The following is a 16,802-nucleotide window of genomic DNA, read 5'->3' as shown; positions in this document are numbered from 1 at the left end:
CAGAGGGAAATCAGTAATTGTATTTGGAAGCAAAGTTTAGTACTAGTATATATAGGATCTGATAATTCTTAGTGGAAAGTTTATCGCTCAACGGATAATCCTTGGGGGATAACTGGCTGATGACTTGCTTCCTTTGTTTTGATTTGATTAAATTATGTGACTCGATGCAGAAACATCTTAGTATTTGTATGCCACTCCAGATGATAAAAGAAGTGGGCAATACAATTCCATCTTGGATCCCAATTCCCAGTACTGTACTGACACTACTACTGTACAGCAACTATAAATTATTTGTATACTAAATACTCTTGCGCGAGGCTGTCCTTGACGTAACACAGCGTTCGATATCAATCGACAAACGGATTTGCATGCTTGAGAAAGAGAATACCAAAGCACATGGAAATAAGCGTAAGAAGCAAGTAAATGCACCGTGTGGACCTCGAGTTGGCTTGGTACTTTTCGGCGCGACGCAGTTCTTTCATGCCCATTTCCATCCTGTCCACGACCTGTACAGCTAGTTGAAGGTGTGCACTCGAAATGCTTCAATTGTCTTACCATGTTCATGTTGTAGTCAATACGGTCGACAATCGTGCCTTGGTCTATCACCATGTTCGACAGAGCTTTAAAGACTGACGACAGGTCCACGATTGATTTAGCGATTCGTTGAATCTCCCGCTCCCGCGCAAGTATCGCGTACTCATCTTGGTCGGCTGCAATTGCGAACGACTGCAGATTCGACCGTCGAAATCTCTACGATTGCAATGTAAACTTGGGAAGACGAACAATGCTTCGCCTACATGTGGTCCGTCATCGCTGAGTCCAAACAGTTCGGACTTTTGACGTTGTGTTTGCAGCTCGTTCATGTAGTCCCGCTGAATACTTCGAAAGCGATTTGACATGTCTTGCAACCGTGATGCAAGACACCTCTGAATGTTGACAAATACTTGTGATTCAGCAGCGGTGGAAGCGGATGTAATGCTTCTGGGCAGCCGTTGGAGCGACGACTCGGAATGCCGAAACAGGACTGAAATCTCGCGGGTGAGCAAATCGATCTCGTGATCTTGCTGGGCTTCGGAGTCATCAAAGCGAACCATGAGACGTCTTGTGTGAATTTTCTGGAGAAAATCAACTATGCACGCACAAAGTCAATATGGACGGCGAGAAATTGAGATCACTTTGCCATCGTACTCTTCAAGTTGAGTTGCCTGGTCAGGTCGTTTAACTTTTCCACCGACTCTGCCCAGACTGGTCTTGATTCGTGAGCACGTTCATGGTTGTCAATATCACGAAGTAGTGCCTCATGACCTCGTCGATGGTTCTGCATAGCAACCCATGAGGACATCGATCAGGAGGCAACATTTTGGACAAACCTTTGACGAAGAGTTTAATAGGTGCGACAAGTACGGACTGATGCCGTTGAGTTGCTTTGAGTTCAATTGGTGCTGCTGGTGCCTATTGACATTGCTTCGCTTGGCGTAGAACTTGGACGTGAGATCTCGATACGCCATGATGACAGAATGCCACCGACGAAAGGAACCGCAAGCGGTGAAGCGTTATTTGGAAAGATACAATTTACGGATAATCTCGCAGAGGTTGAAAAGGTTATCCGAATATGTATTTTCTACGCCAAGTGGTAGGTTATGATTGGCCAGCTTCATCACACTTGTGCCTTATATGCAATACACAAACCAAGATAATCAATTCGAACATGTTTTTGCCATGGTGGTTCTGGAAGCAACAGTCTTGGTTTGTGCGGTGAGGTCAGCAGTTGTCATGGTGTCCGCCGTGGAATGGGTCGCGATAGGCGTGTTTGTGTTCGCAGTGTTCTTGGTCTACTGTGCTGTGAAGGCAATGCGACCGAAGAAGGGAGCAGAAGGCGATGACATCTTGGAGGAGATGATCAACGGATTTGACTTCACGTTGCCGCCTCAAATTGAGGAATACCGTGCGTTAAAAGAAAAGGCCCCGGCAGTGTTGGCCGAAGAAGACATGAAGACGTTGTGCTCTGCGTTGTTTCGACGAGCTGTGGCTGACATCCCTCTTATCCGAAGAATACAGACAGAAGCGCAAGGGATGCATCGACTAAAGACGAACGACTTGATTAAGGACGGGTCGTACATGAGCTTCAAATTGGCCGAAGAGATGATTGGCGAAGAAATCAAAGAAGTTCGCGAAGAAGCACAAGCCCTTCAGCCTCAGGACAATTGGGGCGAGAGCATATTCGCCCAAGCTGTTCAATTTATCAACCACATGTCGGAGCAAGAGGAACTGGCAGAACAAAAAAAGAGACAAGCCGAAGTGGATGCCCAACAACAGGCCGCCAAGCAAGCCGAAATGGCCGCGCAGCTGGCAGCTGATTTGCGCAAGCGAAAGTAGGTAGATATCGGATTATGTTTGAATCCACTCTATCGTGTGTTGTGTATTCCTGTGTTCTATATTAGCTTTGAAATGGCTGATTGAACGCTTCCAACAACTGCTGCACCTTTTTGCCCCCAATGCCTGGGCACAGCGCGAGTTCCTCTTCTGTCGCATTCATGATGCGGCTCAGGGACCCAAACGAACCCGACAACGTCAGCACTACTCCAACAACTCGACTGACGCAATTGGTCACATGACGTTTCCCGTACCATCGGTCTTGTTCACTGACCGAACCGTTGTCAACACATCAACCAGCTGCGAGTTGAAATCGCCATCGATTTTCTCCTTGATCAGCGCTGCCGACTTGTTTTCGTACGCCTTTAACGTTTCTATATACCGTGCAGCTTCTGGAGAGAGATTATGTGAGTGTACTGACAAACGAACAAACCTTTCCAACTCCATGCCAAGAGCAGCGTGAACCCTGCACCCAACGCCTCGCAATTGATCTCCTTGAGGGCCGATTCACAATCTGCAACATCCACGTGGCACACCACGACCTGGACTTTTACTCGCGTTGCTCGCGCCAACTTGTTTTTGAGGTAGTGTGGATGCAGCATGTGATATCGCACTGAGATGAAGTACGCTGCGCAAGTGTCGCCCATCATATAATCTGCTGTGACATCAGCATTGACTTCGGGCAACACGTTTTGCATGTGGTTCAGCATGGGATTGCCGCTTTGGCTGGGATGCACGAGCACAACCATCGTTCCTGTCACCTTCTTAACAAGTTGCTCGCGCGGGGGCGGTGCCGTAGCTGTCCCAACGCCTTGAAAGGTGTTGTTGAATGCATCAGCTCTTGTCAGATAGCGTGGCATGTCAGGTTCCCCGATTGCATGCTGTGGTGGTGTTTCGTTGCGAGAATCCAGCTTGCTGCGGGGTATGTCGTCGCTCATTTCGAGAATAGCTATCAATGCGCAAATCACCTGCCACAAAAACCATGCCATTCAAGCGTTTTGATTCGATAAAAGTAAAAAAGCCGCGTTGTGGAGTTAATTGAAGCCGCCTCCGTTGTCCGCGGAAGTTCCAATGTAGCTCTCTTTGCTTTGTTACTCGGCAAGCGTATTGCGCAATCGCAATCTATGAATCCTAGAGGAGGGTATCAAGAATGCCTCTACGCCATATAACAGTTGATTGACCACGCCATGCTTCAAGACGAGGCGTCAACGCCTGCCCAACCCACTTGTGAGCCCGTGCGACTCGCCAATCATGTACCAGAGAGTCGCATAGACTTCACATGTTATCCGGATGCACACATATCATTGCAAAAAAGACTATCACCTCGTTATAATGTCATCTCTGTGAAATTGCAATTAAGGTTCCTATTTTTACCTGGAAATAATGACAACAAAGCAAGCCGTAGCAGGAATTTTGGAATATTATTCGGTGGCTGGAGCACGCCACTGTGACACCACCAACCCGGTTCGAGTCTCTCCCAGTTCATTTTCCACAAGCCCGTTGCGATGTCGTACCTGTCCAAACCGCTAGTCATCGGCGCCGTCACTGCCTCCGTGATCGCTGCGCTCTTCTTCATTTATCAATCGCAAAATGGCAAGCCTGTAATGCCTCCTACGTTTCCTGATCCACGAGAAGCTTCTGATATGTGTTGTAGTCGTCCAAGAACGCCACAACTTCAAAGGAAGCGTCAAGTGAAGCCGCAGACGCATCCTCCTCTGCGGTTTCGAACGCCAGTTTGCCCTCACTGCCTAAGGACCAACTCCTTGCGATTTTGGGCGTGATTTCCACCCAAATGGGCCAAGTTGTCATGTCGTTGGCCGCCATTGAACAAAAGATTCGACAAGAGAGTTCGCAAAGCGGGCGTCGCCTGCCCGAAGATCAATTGGCCGCTTATTTGATGGGCCAGTTCGAAGAAGCAATGAAGGCTATTGAGTCGCAGGTGTACACTAAGTACAACACCAGCGAACAAGACGTGACAGTTGCCTCCGACTACTACGAGTCTATTGAAGACCCTGAAGTCCACGCCGAATTGCGCAAGTTGCGCGAACTTCACAACCTTATCACAGGGTCTGGTGCCGTCGACGTCGAAGTTCCGGAAGACTTGACTTTGGAAAAGTTCTTGGTCATCATGGAAGAAACTATGGAGTCGTTGAACGTGGCGATGGAAGAAGTGTGCCAAGAAGTCAAGTTGCTCGACCCTGTGGACAAGGAAGAAGCTATCAACCAGCGCTACGTGAAGAAGGCGGACCAATTGTCCAACCAGATCCACCAAGAACACGGTTTGTCAAGAGAAGTGCTACAAGCGGCTATGATGAAGTACCAGCAAGAAGCCGCCTTTCTCACTCGCATGGCCGAACTGCAGCGCATCCAAGCTGAACGATTCGCTGCTGCTGGATCCATTTTTGGCGGGGAAGTCAACATGGGACTCACCGAGGAATGATCAGGTAGAACGGTTATGTGGTAGTGCTAAATGATACTGCTTAGAAAAGTTGTCGCTTATATATTTTTCATTTTCTGCAGTGGCCAATGAGAGTTGTATTTTGAAGTTTCCTTGTGATTAAAGGTTAAAAAACTCATGAATTCCAGTGCATAACCAATCAAAATTGCAGATAAAATAAAACAGTATTTAGTGTGATTAGTTGCTGCTGAGGAAGGAAATGACGACACCGTCGTCCACATTAACGCAGCTAGGGAAAGAGTCTCGCGACGTCAGTTCGCTTCATGGCAAGGTTTTAATATGTATGCAGGGCACGCTTGACTGTATTTCTCGATCCAAATATCGCCTGAACAGAAGATTATCCAAACTTTGATATCTGACTTGTAGGCAGTTTTTGAACAATGCTACTGGATGAGTGTAACTACTACTTAAGTACTAATTACTCCACCATCCAGTAAATCCTTATTAGCGTTTAGATGACTCGCCGTGCACGCATCCACAGCTCCATCTGTGCATGCTGAAGAACTTCCTCGGCTACTTTGTTTTTCCCACCTCGCCAAGATGTTCCATGTTGCTCACTCGTGTGGGGACCAACCTTGCAACTTTGTTTTCTTGTCAAACGATCTCCATGTACGTACTGCTCTCCAAGATTTTGCTTAACTGTAAACAAAACTAATGCATTCTGTAGTAGATACTAGTAGTACTCTGCGAAAAGACCATCAAAAACAGACACACGTCAGTGGCTGTACAAGGACGTTTTGGCACCATGTCCCGACGACCAAAGGGCCGCATGAAGGAGAACGTCGCCGGCGAAGTGTACGACTCTAACGCGATTCAACTACCGCGGGGAAATTCCAGCTCGTCCGCCGTCTCGGCGGAACAAAAGGCTCAATTTGACCAAATGACACAAATGATGCGATCCATGGGAATGCCAATTCCGCCAGGCATGACGCCGGAGCGAATGCAACAAGCCATGCAAGCCATGGGCATGGGTGGTATGGGTGGCTTTCCCGGTATGGGCGGGTCCCCAGGAATGCCCGGTGGTGGTATGCCAGGCTTCCCTGGAATGGACATGGACCCGGACGACATGGAAGAATTGATGGGGTTGAACCGTGGACCAGCTGCAATCTTCGGCAACACTTCGCCGAACGTGGACTTTTCTCGATGGTCGACTCTTTACCCGAACTACATCGACTCGTCAAAGACGAACGCCGAGGGACGGCGCATTGCAAAGAACCTTGCGTGCGATAAGCCCCTTGCCGAGGAGATGGGCGAAGTCTGCCGATACTTCCAGCTCATGTATGTCATTGAGGTAAAGTTGACGTCCTGTAATGTGCCCCCATCTAACTCCGCCATGATGTAGCCATATAAGCGGTATTCTCGAGACGCAATTGTTGAAGGCCGTGTACGAGTCAAGCTGACCGAAAACGGTCGGTTTCTCCACAACGAGATCCACACGCGCAAGGACCTGATGCTCAAAATGGGGGAGCTTATTCCGAAGCTGCAAATTCGCACGGAGCGTCTGGCGAAGGAGCTTGAGGCCGCCAAAGCATCGTCAGCAGGACCTTCCTCTGCGACTTCGTCCAGCAGTGTGTCCAAGAAGAAGGGGAAGAAGAAAGGCAAAAGATAAACTACCGCAATACGTGTTCTCATTGAAGAACTAAATCTTGAACACTCTTGATCTACACTTGTAAAGTGCCAGTCAGTTTCGTCGCCCTCGGCCGCGGCCACGCCCCGGCGCAGTAGGACGCGAGAACAGTTTGGGCTGGCCGTCATCGAAGTCGTGCTTGCCTGCCAAATTGGATTGAATTGCGTCGAGGATGTTGAGAGCGTCCGTGACTTCAATCTAGGCTACTGTCACCCAAGCGATGCGAGGGATTCAAAACAAGTTACCGTTGAGTCCACAGTGATTCCACGCCGCTGCAATTCATGCAACAACGATGCCTTTGCCGTTGCGTAGGTCATCTTGAGACGGACGTTAGCTTCTTCCGGGCAAATGTAGAGGAAGACTAATGTACAAAATTACTCATTGGACTTGGAGCATGTGAGGTTTACGTACAGGTGGTGGGGGCGCCGTGATTGAGGCGGTACAATGCAAAAGTCGGAGCCTCGGTGTCAGCCACTTCGTTCACCTGATCCTCGCGAGTAATTGCAATGGATTTGTCCAAGACCACCTCTTCGTTAACGAGGCGCAAGCTGAGCCATCGAGATGCAGTTGTTTCCTTGGTAAAAGCGACCAACTCGGCATTGCATTCTGCAGCCATTCCAAACGGTAGTATGTTCATAGCGCTCGTTTTCACGGACAAATCTCTTTCGAGAAGCGCTTCTTCCTTCAAAAGAATCTCACGATCGCTTAATGGCCCAGTTGTGTTGTGCATCGTCGACTCCAAATCGCGATAGGAGAGCGTTGTCAGGTCAGTCGTGTGCACATCGCCGACGAAATACGCAAGTCCCAACTGTTGCTTGAGGCAGTCCCGCGCTGATGCGTACAACATCTTGTCGCGGACGTGAAGTGTGTCGCACACAGATGCAACCACGATCCACTTGAGTGGGCCGTTGGTGGCTGTAATATGGAAGAGGAGTAGTGAAGGGGTTGAGCATTCCGACTGAATCGAGACCCACTGAGAATCGGCCTTGACCCCTTCTTGGATTTGAAACACCTTGTTCACAACAAGCTGCTCTCCGGTTACCTTGACTTCAATGCAGCGCACAGTATTCTTCTCCTGGGCTTCCTGGAACTGTGTTGCCAGCGCGTCGCATACTCGGAGGATTTGGCTGTTCATGTTGTCTTGCCCAAAAACTGGATGTGCCCTTGCCTGTTATAACAAAAGCAACAAATTGGTCGAGTATACATTATTGTATTGAAAATTCACCGAAAACTAAATTGTAACAATTCAACTGCGCAGTCTTTGAACCCAACATGGGGCCAGGAAAACCAACCGGGCGCCCAGTACGAGGTGGAAGGGAGAGTACACGAAGCGCTGCCAAAGCGGCAGCGCAGAAGATCAATGCGTCTCAAAGTGTGCGCTCTGCTCGAATGAAACGCGTTGTATACGACGAGTCGGATTCGTCAAGTGACCCCGACGAAAAGAAGAAGGACGCAACGTCGGCGAAGGAAGAGTCCGACGCAGAGGAAGAATTGGATGATGCAGAAATGGAAGAAGAAGATGAAGATGATACCGTTCCACAGGAACCACCAGAACCTCCGGCTGAAAACATCTCCGAGATGCAGAATCCGAAGAATGAGGTCGAGAAGGAAATAGCAGAAGACGACGATGACGACGAAGCACATGAAGAAGAAGACGATGAAGACGAGGAGGACATCTTTCAGCTTCTTGAGAGTGCGCAAGACGATGAAACTATCCAGAAACTCATCCAAAATTCGCTCGGCCAACTTGCTCGAGAGGGCAGCAGTCCAAGCAGGGACCTTGTCCTCGCATATGCTGCGAGTGTGAGTGCGAATTCAACTAAGTTTCAGCACCCCTCTACGCTCAAAGCCTTATTACGACTACTCAGGAGTTCGGTTGGTCGGGAGCGGTCGAGCTCGATCGAGAAAAAGTCTTCCAAACCAAAGCCGCCGCGTGACCCAGTCAAACCGGGCGGTATCACATTGACAGCATTGGTGGCAAACCTGCTGGCTGCGATTCTAAAACCTGTTCCACAAGTACAATGGCCAGACGACTGCCTGAAAGTTTTTGTCGACGATTCGCTGCACTCACGAGCGTGGGTTGACCACGATATGTCTGCAGTGTTTGTCAGCATGATCAAAGCCCAGATTCAAAACCATCCGTCGGCCGAGGTGGCGCAACGAGTCATGGAGCACCTGTCGTCGAAAGTGAACGAGATCAAGCGAGGGGGGGTGGTGATGAATAATCCTACCATGGTGAAGAACGTGATGCTCACCTTGATGGACCTGGCACCGCTGCCTCAGGGCCGCCTCATCGCATCGTCCAATTTGGAGTTGTGGTTCCAAAACTCAATCCATAAAACGATTGCTCGAGATTTTCTGTTAAAGATCGTCCGGGTAAGTCCTTTGGCAGCATCATCGGGCCTAACAGGGAGCGTAGTCGTGTACGACTCTCGAAGCCCATGACCTCGAAACAGTCGAGAATCTCCTCAACATGAAGTTTAAGTCGGTGTCGTTCCCCCAACTGAAGACAGAAGTGTTTACGTTGCTCGTGCACCAGCGTCCCGAGTACATTAACATTGCGATCAAAGTCGTCTTGCTCAAAGAACGGTTGGCGGCAACATTGAAGGATGTAGACAACCTTAAGATGATGCCGCTCATATTTCGCGAAACCGTCCAGATCGTTAACGATCGAGATGACAACGAAGAACTGTCGACTTTCAAGCGTGTAGTCGTCCAACACCCCGGTGCAAGAACGAGCAATGCATTAGCCATAGTGCTACAAGAAATGGCTACAGTCTCAAGCAACCTTCCCACACTCAAAAACACCCTTCGAAAGGTCCTGTCCTTTTAAATCTGTGAAGCCGCCTCAACCAAAACATTAGGTCATTCGAAGTTTGGGGCCGGACCAGTTGGACGTACGAGCGTTGTGCCAAGGCTTAATGTCGGTTCCCACGTCAATGCAATCGTTGGATTTCTTCGTCGTGATGGGGGAATTGGTGGCTTTGGTGCTGTTCGTACAAGGTACTGCAGTCCGTAGTCTTCAAGTAAACGTTCAAGAACCTGCTGCCAACTCCCGCTTGAACTTACTCCCTAAAGCATTGGACAAAGGAGTCCGACGCCTGGGGACTGCCCCGTCCAGTAACATCAGTACCAGTGGTATCGTGACGTCGGCGGCGGTGGCTGCAGGGTCTCAGAAGCGGCAGTCTGGTAAAGACACTCAGGAGAAACTACCCATTACCCCCGCTGTCAAGGCCAAAGAAGAACTAGCACAGTTGATTGCTGATGTCCAACGTATGGCTGTTAATTGGTGTCACCAAGTGCAACAGCTTGGTGATCAATTGGGAATACGGTTGTTTAGTGCTGTCATGCGGAAAGTTCTTTTCTTGGACATGCTTGTCGAAATGCAGGTACCGCACATTTATGTCGTTGCTCACTGTGCATTCATATCTGTCCCAAGGCATCAGAGCATGATCGTGGGTGCTTCAACTTTTGCCGAGAAATGCTTCCGTTGCATGAAGACACAATCGTCCGCATCGTTGAAATGACCAACTATGCAAGTCCGGAAGAAACGCTGGAGATCTTAAATATTCTGGAATCGATCGTGGTGCGAGGGGCAGAAGGCCAGATCGCACGGGAATCGTTTTTTCAAACGCAAGCACAGATCGATCAGTATGTGGCTGTTGGTGGCTTGATGGGGCTGCACATGGACCAACTTGAGTTTATCTGTCAGTTGCTGGAAGCCGGGACGGTACGGCCTTCTATCTGAGTGAGATATCATTCGTGCATAGGTGCGTGGACATTTGTACGAAGGAAATGCCGTGTGCTACAGTGAGCTGTTTTGGATCGCTAATTGCGTCTTATTGGTACCGAATTCCCTCAACGCAACGAAGTGCTGATGGTCGTGTTAGGTTTTGATCGCGTTCAACCCTGCGCCGCTGGGTGCCAGCGTGTGGGACGGCGTTCCCACCATGCGCGCTCTAATGCAAATGGTAATTACTGGCCGGTACACGTTTCCGCCTGTCGAACCAGAAGACATCAAACTCTTTGACACGCAACCGCCATCGATGACTCTGTTACAAGCCAACCAAATATTTACCGATCGAGAGCACGCACTTTTCGAAGCGCACAAGTTGCCCATCGACCATTCGTTGATGCTAGTCCAACCGCTTCATAGCACTGCACGTGCCCCACCACTCGAGGTTTTGCGGAAAGTAGAAAATCTGGACAAAAGATTGCGCTTGGGTGTTCGCCTTCGTAAGAGTCGGACCAAGGACTTTTTGATGGACATGGTGGACGTAACTGTATCGGACAAGGCCCCTCACTCGAGCTGGTCGGAAAGCCCTGAGCGGATCTGGTGGATCGTCGAAATCGTTTGCGACGAGAACGATACACTGTCATACCTTCCTCGGCGATGTCTGTGCGAGCTCCTACTCTTGTCTTGTGTAGACGGCAGTGGCGAAAAGTCCAAGTTTATGCACGCGATGCTGCTTCAGCAAGTGCCAACCTTACTTCAACGACTGAAGGTTCGTAATCTTTCACCGGCGATTAAGTTCTAACAGTCTCGTATGCGCAGGAATGCATTGAGCACGACAATACTGACGTGATTACCTTCTTCTTGGACCGGTTGGCGTCGCCAAACGTTGCTACGCGCCAACTTTCGTCTTATATTTTGGATCTCTTGACTCAAGAAGTTACACCAACGTCGCTGTCCAAGTCGGTGCCCCAGATTTCGTTTGCCTGGCTGCCTGGCTTGGTTAAACTCCCAAGCTTTCCCACCCTTCACGAAAAAGTCATAGTTTCCTTGGAAAATTTGCTCAAGTTCGAGTCGTCGGTTGAAGCGCTCAAGTTGTGTCTTGGCGCATTGTACGATATTTTTGCTGATCAGCCCAATTTGCACCTTAATTTGGCGATTGCCATTGGAAATCTGTTGGTACAACGCGCCGCCGTATCAAGACTGCTCCTGGCGGATTCAGTAATCTTTGGACGAATTGTCACTACATTCTGGGCCGCTATTGAGTATCAAGTGGAGCATTCGACGAAGGACCATCCCAGCGACTGGGTCAACGTTGCGGTCGACCCAGATCACCACCATGGAGCGTCTGAGGTTGCATTACCTCCGAGCTTGGTGTCGGGGGGAATTGAATTGCTCTGTTTTTCGTTGCCACCGTCGGTCCCAGTTCCTGAAGCGTTTGATAACTTGGTCGGCTTCTTCTTCCCGTCCAATTCCAACCTCGGTTTGTGGCATCCGACTCAAAATTTCTCGTGCTCGTCGGATCATTTGTTTCGCTTGTCATGCGTCACCAATTCCTACCTTATCGCTGCCGCCATTCGGAAAATGACGTTGGACGTGCTGTGGAGAGTCGGGTTGTCGTATGGTCGTCTACCCACTTGTCTCTTGGCTGTACTGACAGCGTTGCAAGCTGCCACAGTTTCCAGTCCAGATGAATGCTTGGACGCATTGAAGCGTGAAACGGCAAATAGCGATTCTGGTCAAGCATGCGAGGAAGCTTTGGATCACTTGAATATGTACTTCCGCCAAGAAGTGTTTAAAGACCTTTCGTCCAACAAAACCAGCGTCGATGTTCTCGTTTGGCTACGTGGTCAGGTGAACCCATCCCTAGATGCCAGTCGCGGCGGAATCGAAACCAAGCTTCGATTCAGCACCAAAGTGTCCTTATTTAAACGTAACATTTCTCCGAGCATCAGCGCCGCTGTCAAGGTTCCCGACGTTTCGTCACATGCCGCCCCCGTTCCATCAAAGAAAAAAAGTAAGGCTTCCAAAGAACAAACCAACATCGTGTGCCAACATGTTCAAGACAATTCACACCGGCAATCCGTCCTTGAATGGGTTCGCATCGCGTCGATGGGCGAAACAAAGCAACTTGTTGAACTTGGACGCGTCTTGGCCAAGTCGCCCACCGTCGAATTCGTTCAAGTGTTTTTGCACGAAATCGTTGCACTGGGATGTCATGACAGTGTCGGCGTCTTCTTTCAAGCATTTTTGAGTCAGCACACTATCACATCGCTCCTACCTTTTTCGTCTATTGTGCTGGATTCGATCTGGAACCTCATGCCGTGGCATCTCCAAAGTGTATGGCAGCGAATAGTACGACTCATCGTTGCTGAACAAGCCCAGACGTGGCGGCAAACGCAATCGGTCGCCCAGTCGCGTCTTTCGCTTGTACACAACATTGCCTTCAACTTACGACATAATGTGGCTTCAACGATCACTGCTTTGATGAATATTGAAGCCATGTCTGTGGAATCAATGCAAGCCAAAACCCAAGTGGTCGAATATATTTTGATGGTAACAATGGCGGCTCTCCCAACTCAAATGAAGGGAAACTCATTGTTGTGTAGGACCTTTACGCTTCCCGTCCACATTCATTCTCGTTGGTCATGGATGTTTGTGCGCCAGGTTGGCAGGTCGGGGCATCGAAGTTGATTCAAAAGTCGAATTCTCTTGCCGCCAATATCGACCGTTGGCTGCAGGCGAATGACCATGTGGATGCCTTACGTCTCGTAGCAATAAGGCATCCGTTGCTGGTTTCGTCGAGAATCCTCAATATGGCCCTGCTCATGGAAGGCCAATCAACCTTGTTTTTATCGAAATGCTCCTTGGACAACGTAAGTTCATGCCGATTTGTGTCATGCCATTTCATCTACTCATGGTGGTTCTACTATTGTAGTGGTTGACTGCAATCAACTTTGTATTGGAGTGCCTATTTCGCCACCCCGAAATTCTCGTTCATGTGGTTCAGTGCTTCTTGGTCTACCTCGAGCACTCTCACGATGTGTCCAAGTTGCCCACGGCATTACGCATTCTCCGCACGATCGAGGGCATGATTGCCACGGACAGCAGCGCAATGCTTCCATTCTTCACGCCCCACAGCATTCGAATTCGCTGGTACGATTCGGAATGTTGACATGCTGGACTAACATGGTTGAATTGCTACACAGGGCGCACGCTTTGACAAGTTTTGATGCACTAATCCCTGCTGTCGCCAGTGTCATGCACTTTCTTGATGTTCGAGTAGCCAAATACTCCGAAGGACTTGCATGGGCCATTACATCGTCCACAACTCCTTCGGTTGAGGACCAGCTGGAACAGCTCAAGGCATCCTTACCGCAATTTGGTGGATCTGCCAAAGAATTAGTCCTTCCTGCGCTGTTGGAGTATGTCCGCAGCGGAGACATGACGAAGAAGACGGCTGTGCAGATTTGCCAATGCCTGCTCCTCATCCTCCAGAATGACTATACCAGCGCACCACAAGCGACCAAGGCATACTTGACGTGCTTGACGTCACCCAAAGTCGGCATTCGTGAAGCTGCCACGTTTTTCCTGCTCGACTTTCTCGTGTATTGTAGCCCAGCGCAGCACTACACCATGTTGGCGCACTTGTTTATGGAGGACAGTGATGTGGCCAAGAGCAGCATCTCACTGTACTTCAAGAGTGATCTCTTCAAAGCAGAGCACAGTTAAGAAACCTTTGTAATAACCTTCGATCGAGTTCCTAGCAGTCCTAGTGCTCAGTCGACTTTCGCTAGCATGTAGTTGGAGTTGCGTCCTGTCGGAACGTCCTTGCCTTGATAGTATCGGTCGCAGACGTAGCCTCCCGTGGCAAACCCATTCAGATTGTTGCCGCGACGTCCGTTCGGGCCACGGTAGTCCCCGGGACATGGAATACAACTCGAGACACTGCTCAAGCCTTCCGTCATGCTGTACGTCCCATACGGACACGGCGCCGTGCACACCCTGGACGTCATGCCGGTCGATTGCCCGTACGTTCCCTTGGGACATGGCCGGCAGTCGTCGATAGATGTCGCCCCTAGCCTGTCGTTGTACGTGCCTTTTGGACAGAGCGACGTGCAGGTGGGGGTCGTGAGTCCAGGCAGGTTGCCGTACACACCGCGCGGACAGAAGCGGCATTCGGTGATGGTCACCCCACTTCCTGCTGGTCGGTACATGCCGACCGGGCACGGGACGGGGGACGGTTGGATGCCACGGTACATGCGAACTGCATCCAGGGGAAGCGTGAGATGCACACTCGAGGATGGACATCACTCACCCGAGCGCGACGCGATCGCGTCCTTCAACTCGACGTTGTTGGAGAAAACATGGACGCCTAAAGATGTTGATTTGAATTCGACATGTCACTAAATGTGAGCGCTTACTTATCCGCAAGAGGAGGTTGACGACCCCACCGACACCCAAAGCCGCCACAACAGCACGTTGCGCCTGCATTTTTGAAGTGCGCGAGGAATGTTGTAGGCGGGACCAAAAATAGATGTGATGGAGGATGGCATGGCTAAAAACGACTGATGGAATACAGCCAAGTGAAGTGGTTAACGAGGGTACAATACCCTCAAGCTCAGACGCCTGCCGCTACGTCATCGCCACAAGAGGTATGAGGGATGCAGTTGGCCAACCTTCTCTGTGCACCAAATGTGGCGTTGTTGCCTGGAGTCGGTGGAGCAGTGGATCGCACATTCAGACTACTTCGACCGCGTTCAACGCTCCCGACATGCGAGCCAAGGTCGCCATGGACATCAAGTTATTGATTTTTTCAGGCGATCACGATAGAGGACGTCGTTGTGCCATCGATTGGAACGAAGTCGGGTTGCATACCTCCGCACATCCTGCGGAATTCGTCGGGATACCTTCACGCCGAATCGTTCCCATTTGACAGAGCCTTCCCAGCACGCAGCAGTAACAAAAGGCTGCGAACGTAGGCACGTACCTATGGGCACCAGACCTTGCCGTCCGACGCTATTAATACCAACACAAGAGAAATGGACAACGTTCACCACGACGGTTGCAATTGTAGCCGACCAAAGCAACCGCGTGCGCGACGCTACCATTGTACCCATCCTCAAGAGGCAATGGCATACAGACTGACCTGTTGCGAAGTCATAACAGGGAGCTCGATGACACAGTTGCTGTTTGGGAACCGCCCAGTTACGCGTCTCCGGCCAGCCGATTTCGTGCGTCCAACTGCAAAATGCGTGCGACATCGTTTGAAATGTGGCAGTCAGGTGTCGGCTTGGTAACCCAGATCATTTCCTTGACAGGCAGCCTAAGTCCATGTATCGAACCCGATCGAGTGACGCGAGCAAAAGCATTTTGGGCAGTGAAGGTTGACGCTAGTCCATGCCACACTCATACGTTTCCTTGTATTGGTGCCTGCGTTTTATGTCACGACGGGACCAAAGGAGCTTTGATTCAGGTAACCAGCCCCGGCAACCAGCAGCGGTTGCATTCCGCCGACACAACTATGCCATCGAGTCTGTGAGGTGCATGGACGTTTGTGAAATCTCCAACACTGGCGTGCTCCTGTGGACCCTCCCCATAAACACGGGCAAGCACAATTCGTGCAATCACAGCGTGCATCATCATGCCAACTCGTTTTCATGACGAATAATGCAGAAACAACTTTGTCTCGAAAGGTCGAGAGTTTACAAAGGACTTGGTGGAGTCGACATGCATCATCGAAAGACAACGTCACTCTCAATCGACTTTACGTGCGAGGTAGTTGGAGTTGCGTCCTGTTGGAACGTCCTTGCCTTGATAGTATCGGTCGCAGACGTAGCCTCCCGTGGCAAACCCATTCAGATTGTTGCCGCGACGTCCGTTCGGGCCACGGTAGTCCCCGGGACATGGAATACAACTCGAGACACTGCTCAAGCCTTCCGTCATGCTGTACGTCCCATACGGACACGGCGCCGTGCACACCCTGGACGTCATGCCGGTCGATTGCCCGTACGTTCCCTTGGGACATGGCCGGCAGTCGTCGATAGATGTCGCCCCTAGCCTGTCGTTGTACGTGCCTTTTGGACAGAGCGACGTGCAGGTGGGGGTCGTGAGTCCAGGCAGGTTGCCGTACACTCTGCGCGGACAGAAGCGGCATTCGGTGATGGTCACCCCACTTCCTGCTGGTCGGTACATGCCGACCGGGCACGGGACGGGGGACGGTTGGATGCCACGGTACATGCGAACTGCATCCAGGGGAAGCGTGAGATGCACACTCGAGGATGGACATCACTCACCCGAGCGCGACGCGATCGCGCCGTTTAACTCGACGTTGTTGGAGAAAACATGGACGCCTACAATGACTCGATCAAGACGGGATCGAGTGCTTCCATTGCTGTGGTACCCAAGCGATAGATGACGTTGAGCGCCCCCGACATACACAACGTTGCCATGAGCAAACGCGGCATGTCGCAAAATGGCACAAGATGAAGAACGGTTTTCACCGCGGGGATAACAATAGGTGAATTGACGAGTGGTTTCGTGACCGCCAACAAACCTTCGTCATCTCGCCAGCCACCGTATGCACCTTGCACACGCGAGACAAAGACCTT

At 50.4% G+C, this 16,802-nt stretch overlaps 10 protein-coding genes across 13 annotated transcripts; 4 read left to right on the top strand and 6 right to left on the bottom strand.

Moving 5' to 3' along the window:
- Positions 1-269: 269 nt before the first annotated feature.
- On the bottom strand, positions 270-1,555 carry H310_00503 (hypothetical protein). The gene is made up of 5 exons (XM_008863320.1): positions 1,371-1,555; positions 1,189-1,318; positions 798-1,129; positions 556-750; positions 270-506 (listed from the first exon to the last, which is right to left on the bottom strand). Exons 1-5 carry the CDS (start codon positions 1,506-1,508, stop codon positions 348-350), a joined length of 954 nt encoding a protein of 317 aa, XP_008861542.1. The 5' UTR covers positions 1,509-1,555; the 3' UTR covers positions 270-347.
- Positions 1,556-1,711: 156 nt separating this feature from the next.
- On the top strand, positions 1,712-2,422 carry H310_00502 (hypothetical protein). The gene has a single exon (XM_008863319.1). The coding sequence runs from the start codon at positions 1,720-1,722 to the stop codon at positions 2,374-2,376; it is 657 nt and encodes a 218-aa protein (XP_008861541.1). The 5' UTR covers positions 1,712-1,719; the 3' UTR covers positions 2,377-2,422.
- H310_00501 (hypothetical protein) lies at positions 1,736-3,322 on the bottom strand. Of its 3 annotated transcripts, none has more exons than XM_008863316.1 (3): positions 2,807-3,322; positions 2,628-2,765; positions 1,736-2,577 (listed from the first exon to the last, which is right to left on the bottom strand). In XM_008863316.1, the coding sequence occupies exons 1-3, from the start codon at positions 3,309-3,311 to the stop codon at positions 2,438-2,440; spliced, it is 783 nt and encodes a 260-aa protein (XP_008861538.1). In that variant the 5' UTR covers positions 3,312-3,322; the 3' UTR covers positions 1,736-2,437. The 3 variants fall into 3 exon arrangements, with proteins under 3 accessions (XP_008861538.1, XP_008861539.1, XP_008861540.1); XM_008863317.1 differs by having other exon boundaries at positions 2,628-2,747; XM_008863318.1 differs by having other exon boundaries at positions 2,628-3,322.
- Positions 3,323-3,805: 483 nt separating this feature from the next.
- On the top strand, positions 3,806-4,959 carry H310_00500 (hypothetical protein). The gene is made up of 2 exons (XM_008863315.1): positions 3,806-3,974; positions 4,028-4,959. Exons 1-2 carry the CDS (start codon positions 3,879-3,881, stop codon positions 4,811-4,813), a joined length of 882 nt encoding a protein of 293 aa, XP_008861537.1. The 5' UTR covers positions 3,806-3,878; the 3' UTR covers positions 4,814-4,959.
- A 571-nt stretch (positions 4,960-5,530) lies between these two features.
- On the top strand, positions 5,531-6,511 carry H310_00499 (hypothetical protein). Its single transcript, XM_008863314.1, has 2 exons — positions 5,531-6,122; positions 6,174-6,511. The coding sequence occupies exons 1-2, from the start codon at positions 5,577-5,579 to the stop codon at positions 6,438-6,440; spliced, it is 813 nt and encodes a 270-aa protein (XP_008861536.1). The 5' UTR covers positions 5,531-5,576; the 3' UTR covers positions 6,441-6,511.
- Positions 6,418-7,613, bottom strand: H310_00498. Of its 2 annotated transcripts, XM_008863312.1 has the most exons (3): positions 6,870-7,605; positions 6,704-6,819; positions 6,418-6,656 (listed from the first exon to the last, which is right to left on the bottom strand). In XM_008863312.1, exons 1-3 carry the CDS (start codon positions 7,591-7,593, stop codon positions 6,513-6,515), a joined length of 984 nt encoding a protein of 327 aa, XP_008861534.1. In that variant the 5' UTR covers positions 7,594-7,605; the 3' UTR covers positions 6,418-6,512. The 2 variants fall into 2 exon arrangements, with proteins under 2 accessions (XP_008861534.1, XP_008861535.1); XM_008863313.1 differs by having other exon boundaries at positions 6,418-6,819; positions 6,870-7,613.
- Positions 7,614-7,710: 97 nt separating this feature from the next.
- H310_00497 (hypothetical protein) lies at positions 7,711-13,985 on the top strand. Its single transcript, XM_008863311.1, has 10 exons — positions 7,711-8,834; positions 8,878-9,276; positions 9,323-9,847; positions 9,898-10,188; positions 10,229-10,303; positions 10,349-10,963; positions 11,014-12,747; positions 12,801-13,067; positions 13,130-13,347; positions 13,401-13,985. Exons 1-10 carry the CDS (start codon positions 7,731-7,733, stop codon positions 13,921-13,923), a joined length of 5,751 nt encoding a protein of 1,916 aa, XP_008861533.1. The 5' UTR covers positions 7,711-7,730; the 3' UTR covers positions 13,924-13,985.
- H310_00496 (hypothetical protein) lies at positions 13,971-14,685 on the bottom strand (the record flags this gene model as incomplete). The annotated part of the gene is made up of 3 exons (XM_008863310.1): positions 13,971-14,458; positions 14,510-14,566; positions 14,616-14,685. 3 exons carry the CDS (start codon positions 14,683-14,685, stop codon positions 13,971-13,973), a joined length of 615 nt encoding a protein of 204 aa, XP_008861532.1.
- Positions 14,686-14,990: 305 nt separating this feature from the next.
- Positions 14,991-15,455, bottom strand: H310_00495 (hypothetical protein; the record flags this gene model as incomplete). Its single annotated transcript, XM_008863309.1, has 1 exon — positions 14,991-15,455. One exon carries the CDS (start codon positions 15,453-15,455, stop codon positions 14,991-14,993), a length of 465 nt encoding a protein of 154 aa, XP_008861531.1.
- Positions 15,456-15,828: 373 nt separating this feature from the next.
- H310_00494 (hypothetical protein) lies at positions 15,829-16,676 on the bottom strand. Its single transcript, XM_008863308.1, has 3 exons — positions 16,595-16,676; positions 16,488-16,544; positions 15,829-16,436 (listed from the first exon to the last, which is right to left on the bottom strand). Exons 1-3 carry the CDS (start codon positions 16,656-16,658, stop codon positions 15,949-15,951), a joined length of 609 nt encoding a protein of 202 aa, XP_008861530.1. The 5' UTR covers positions 16,659-16,676; the 3' UTR covers positions 15,829-15,948.
- Positions 16,677-16,802: the final 126 nt, after the last annotated feature.

Source organism: Aphanomyces invadans, assembly GCF_000520115.1.
Source record: "Aphanomyces invadans strain NJM9701 unplaced genomic scaffold supercont1.1, whole genome shotgun sequence".
Lineage (NCBI taxonomy): Eukaryota > Oomycota > Saprolegniomycetes > Saprolegniales > Verrucalvaceae > Aphanomyces > Aphanomyces invadans.
The sequence above is the reverse complement of the archived record's forward strand: the minus strand, read 5'-3'. Positions and strand labels throughout refer to the sequence as shown.

Excerpts from the sequence above, each read along its gene's own strand:
- H310_00501 (XM_008863316.1), bottom strand. The coding sequence starts at position 3,311 with ATGAGCGACGACATACCCCGCAGCAAGCTGGATTCTCGCAACGAAACA. Across the intron at positions 2,766-2,806 it reads CTTGGCATGGAGTTGGAAAG|AAGCTGCACGGTATATAGAA; the intron begins GTTTGTTCGTTT and ends ATCTCTCTCCAG. Across the intron at positions 2,578-2,627 it reads GTCAGTGAACAAGACCGATG|TGCTGACGTTGTCGGGTTCG; the intron begins GTACGGGAAACG and ends TTGTTGGAGTAG.
- H310_00497 (XM_008863311.1), top strand. The coding sequence starts at position 7,731 with ATGGGGCCAGGAAAACCAACCGGGCGCCCAGTACGAGGTGGAAGGGAG. Across the intron at positions 8,835-8,877 it reads TTCTGTTAAAGATCGTCCGG|TCGTGTACGACTCTCGAAGC; the intron begins GTAAGTCCTTTG and ends CAGGGAGCGTAG. Across the intron at positions 10,189-10,228 it reads AGTTGCTGGAAGCCGGGACG|GTGCGTGGACATTTGTACGA; the intron begins GTACGGCCTTCT and ends ATTCGTGCATAG.
- H310_00500 (XM_008863315.1), top strand. The coding sequence starts at position 3,879 with ATGTCGTACCTGTCCAAACCGCTAGTCATCGGCGCCGTCACTGCCTCC. Across the intron at positions 3,975-4,027 it reads AATCGCAAAATGGCAAGCCT|TCGTCCAAGAACGCCACAAC; the intron begins GTAATGCCTCCT and ends TATGTGTTGTAG.
- H310_00494 (XM_008863308.1), bottom strand. The coding sequence starts at position 16,658 with ATGCCGCGTTTGCTCATGGCAACGTTGTGTATGTCGGGGGCGCTCAAC. Across the intron at positions 16,545-16,594 it reads CAACGTCATCTATCGCTTGG|GCGTCCATGTTTTCTCCAAC; the intron begins GTACCACAGCAA and ends GAGTCATTGTAG. Across the intron at positions 16,437-16,487 it reads CGCGATCGCGTCGCGCTCGG|TTCGCATGTACCGTGGCATC; the intron begins GTGAGTGATGTC and ends CCCTGGATGCAG.
- H310_00502 (XM_008863319.1), top strand. The coding sequence starts at position 1,720 with ATGGTGGTTCTGGAAGCAACAGTCTTGGTTTGTGCGGTGAGGTCAGCA.
- H310_00503 (XM_008863320.1), bottom strand. The coding sequence starts at position 1,508 with ATGGCGTATCGAGATCTCACGTCCAAGTTCTACGCCAAGCGAAGCAAT. Across the intron at positions 1,130-1,188 it reads CAGGCAACTCAACTTGAAGA|TTGATTTTCTCCAGAAAATT; the intron begins GTACGATGGCAA and ends GTGCGTGCATAG. Across the intron at positions 751-797 it reads TCAGCGATGACGGACCACAT|AGATTTCGACGGTCGAATCT; the intron begins GTAGGCGAAGCA and ends TTGCAATCGTAG.
- H310_00499 (XM_008863314.1), top strand. The coding sequence starts at position 5,577 with ATGTCCCGACGACCAAAGGGCCGCATGAAGGAGAACGTCGCCGGCGAA. Across the intron at positions 6,123-6,173 it reads AGCTCATGTATGTCATTGAG|CCATATAAGCGGTATTCTCG; the intron begins GTAAAGTTGACG and ends GCCATGATGTAG.
- H310_00498 (XM_008863312.1), bottom strand. The coding sequence starts at position 7,593 with ATGAACAGCCAAATCCTCCGAGTATGCGACGCGCTGGCAACACAGTTC. Across the intron at positions 6,820-6,869 it reads TCACGGCGCCCCCACCACCT|TCTTCCTCTACATTTGCCCG; the intron begins GTACGTAAACCT and ends TTTGTACATTAG. Across the intron at positions 6,657-6,703 it reads GAATCACTGTGGACTCAACG|ATTGAAGTCACGGACGCTCT; the intron begins GTAACTTGTTTT and ends ACAGTAGCCTAG.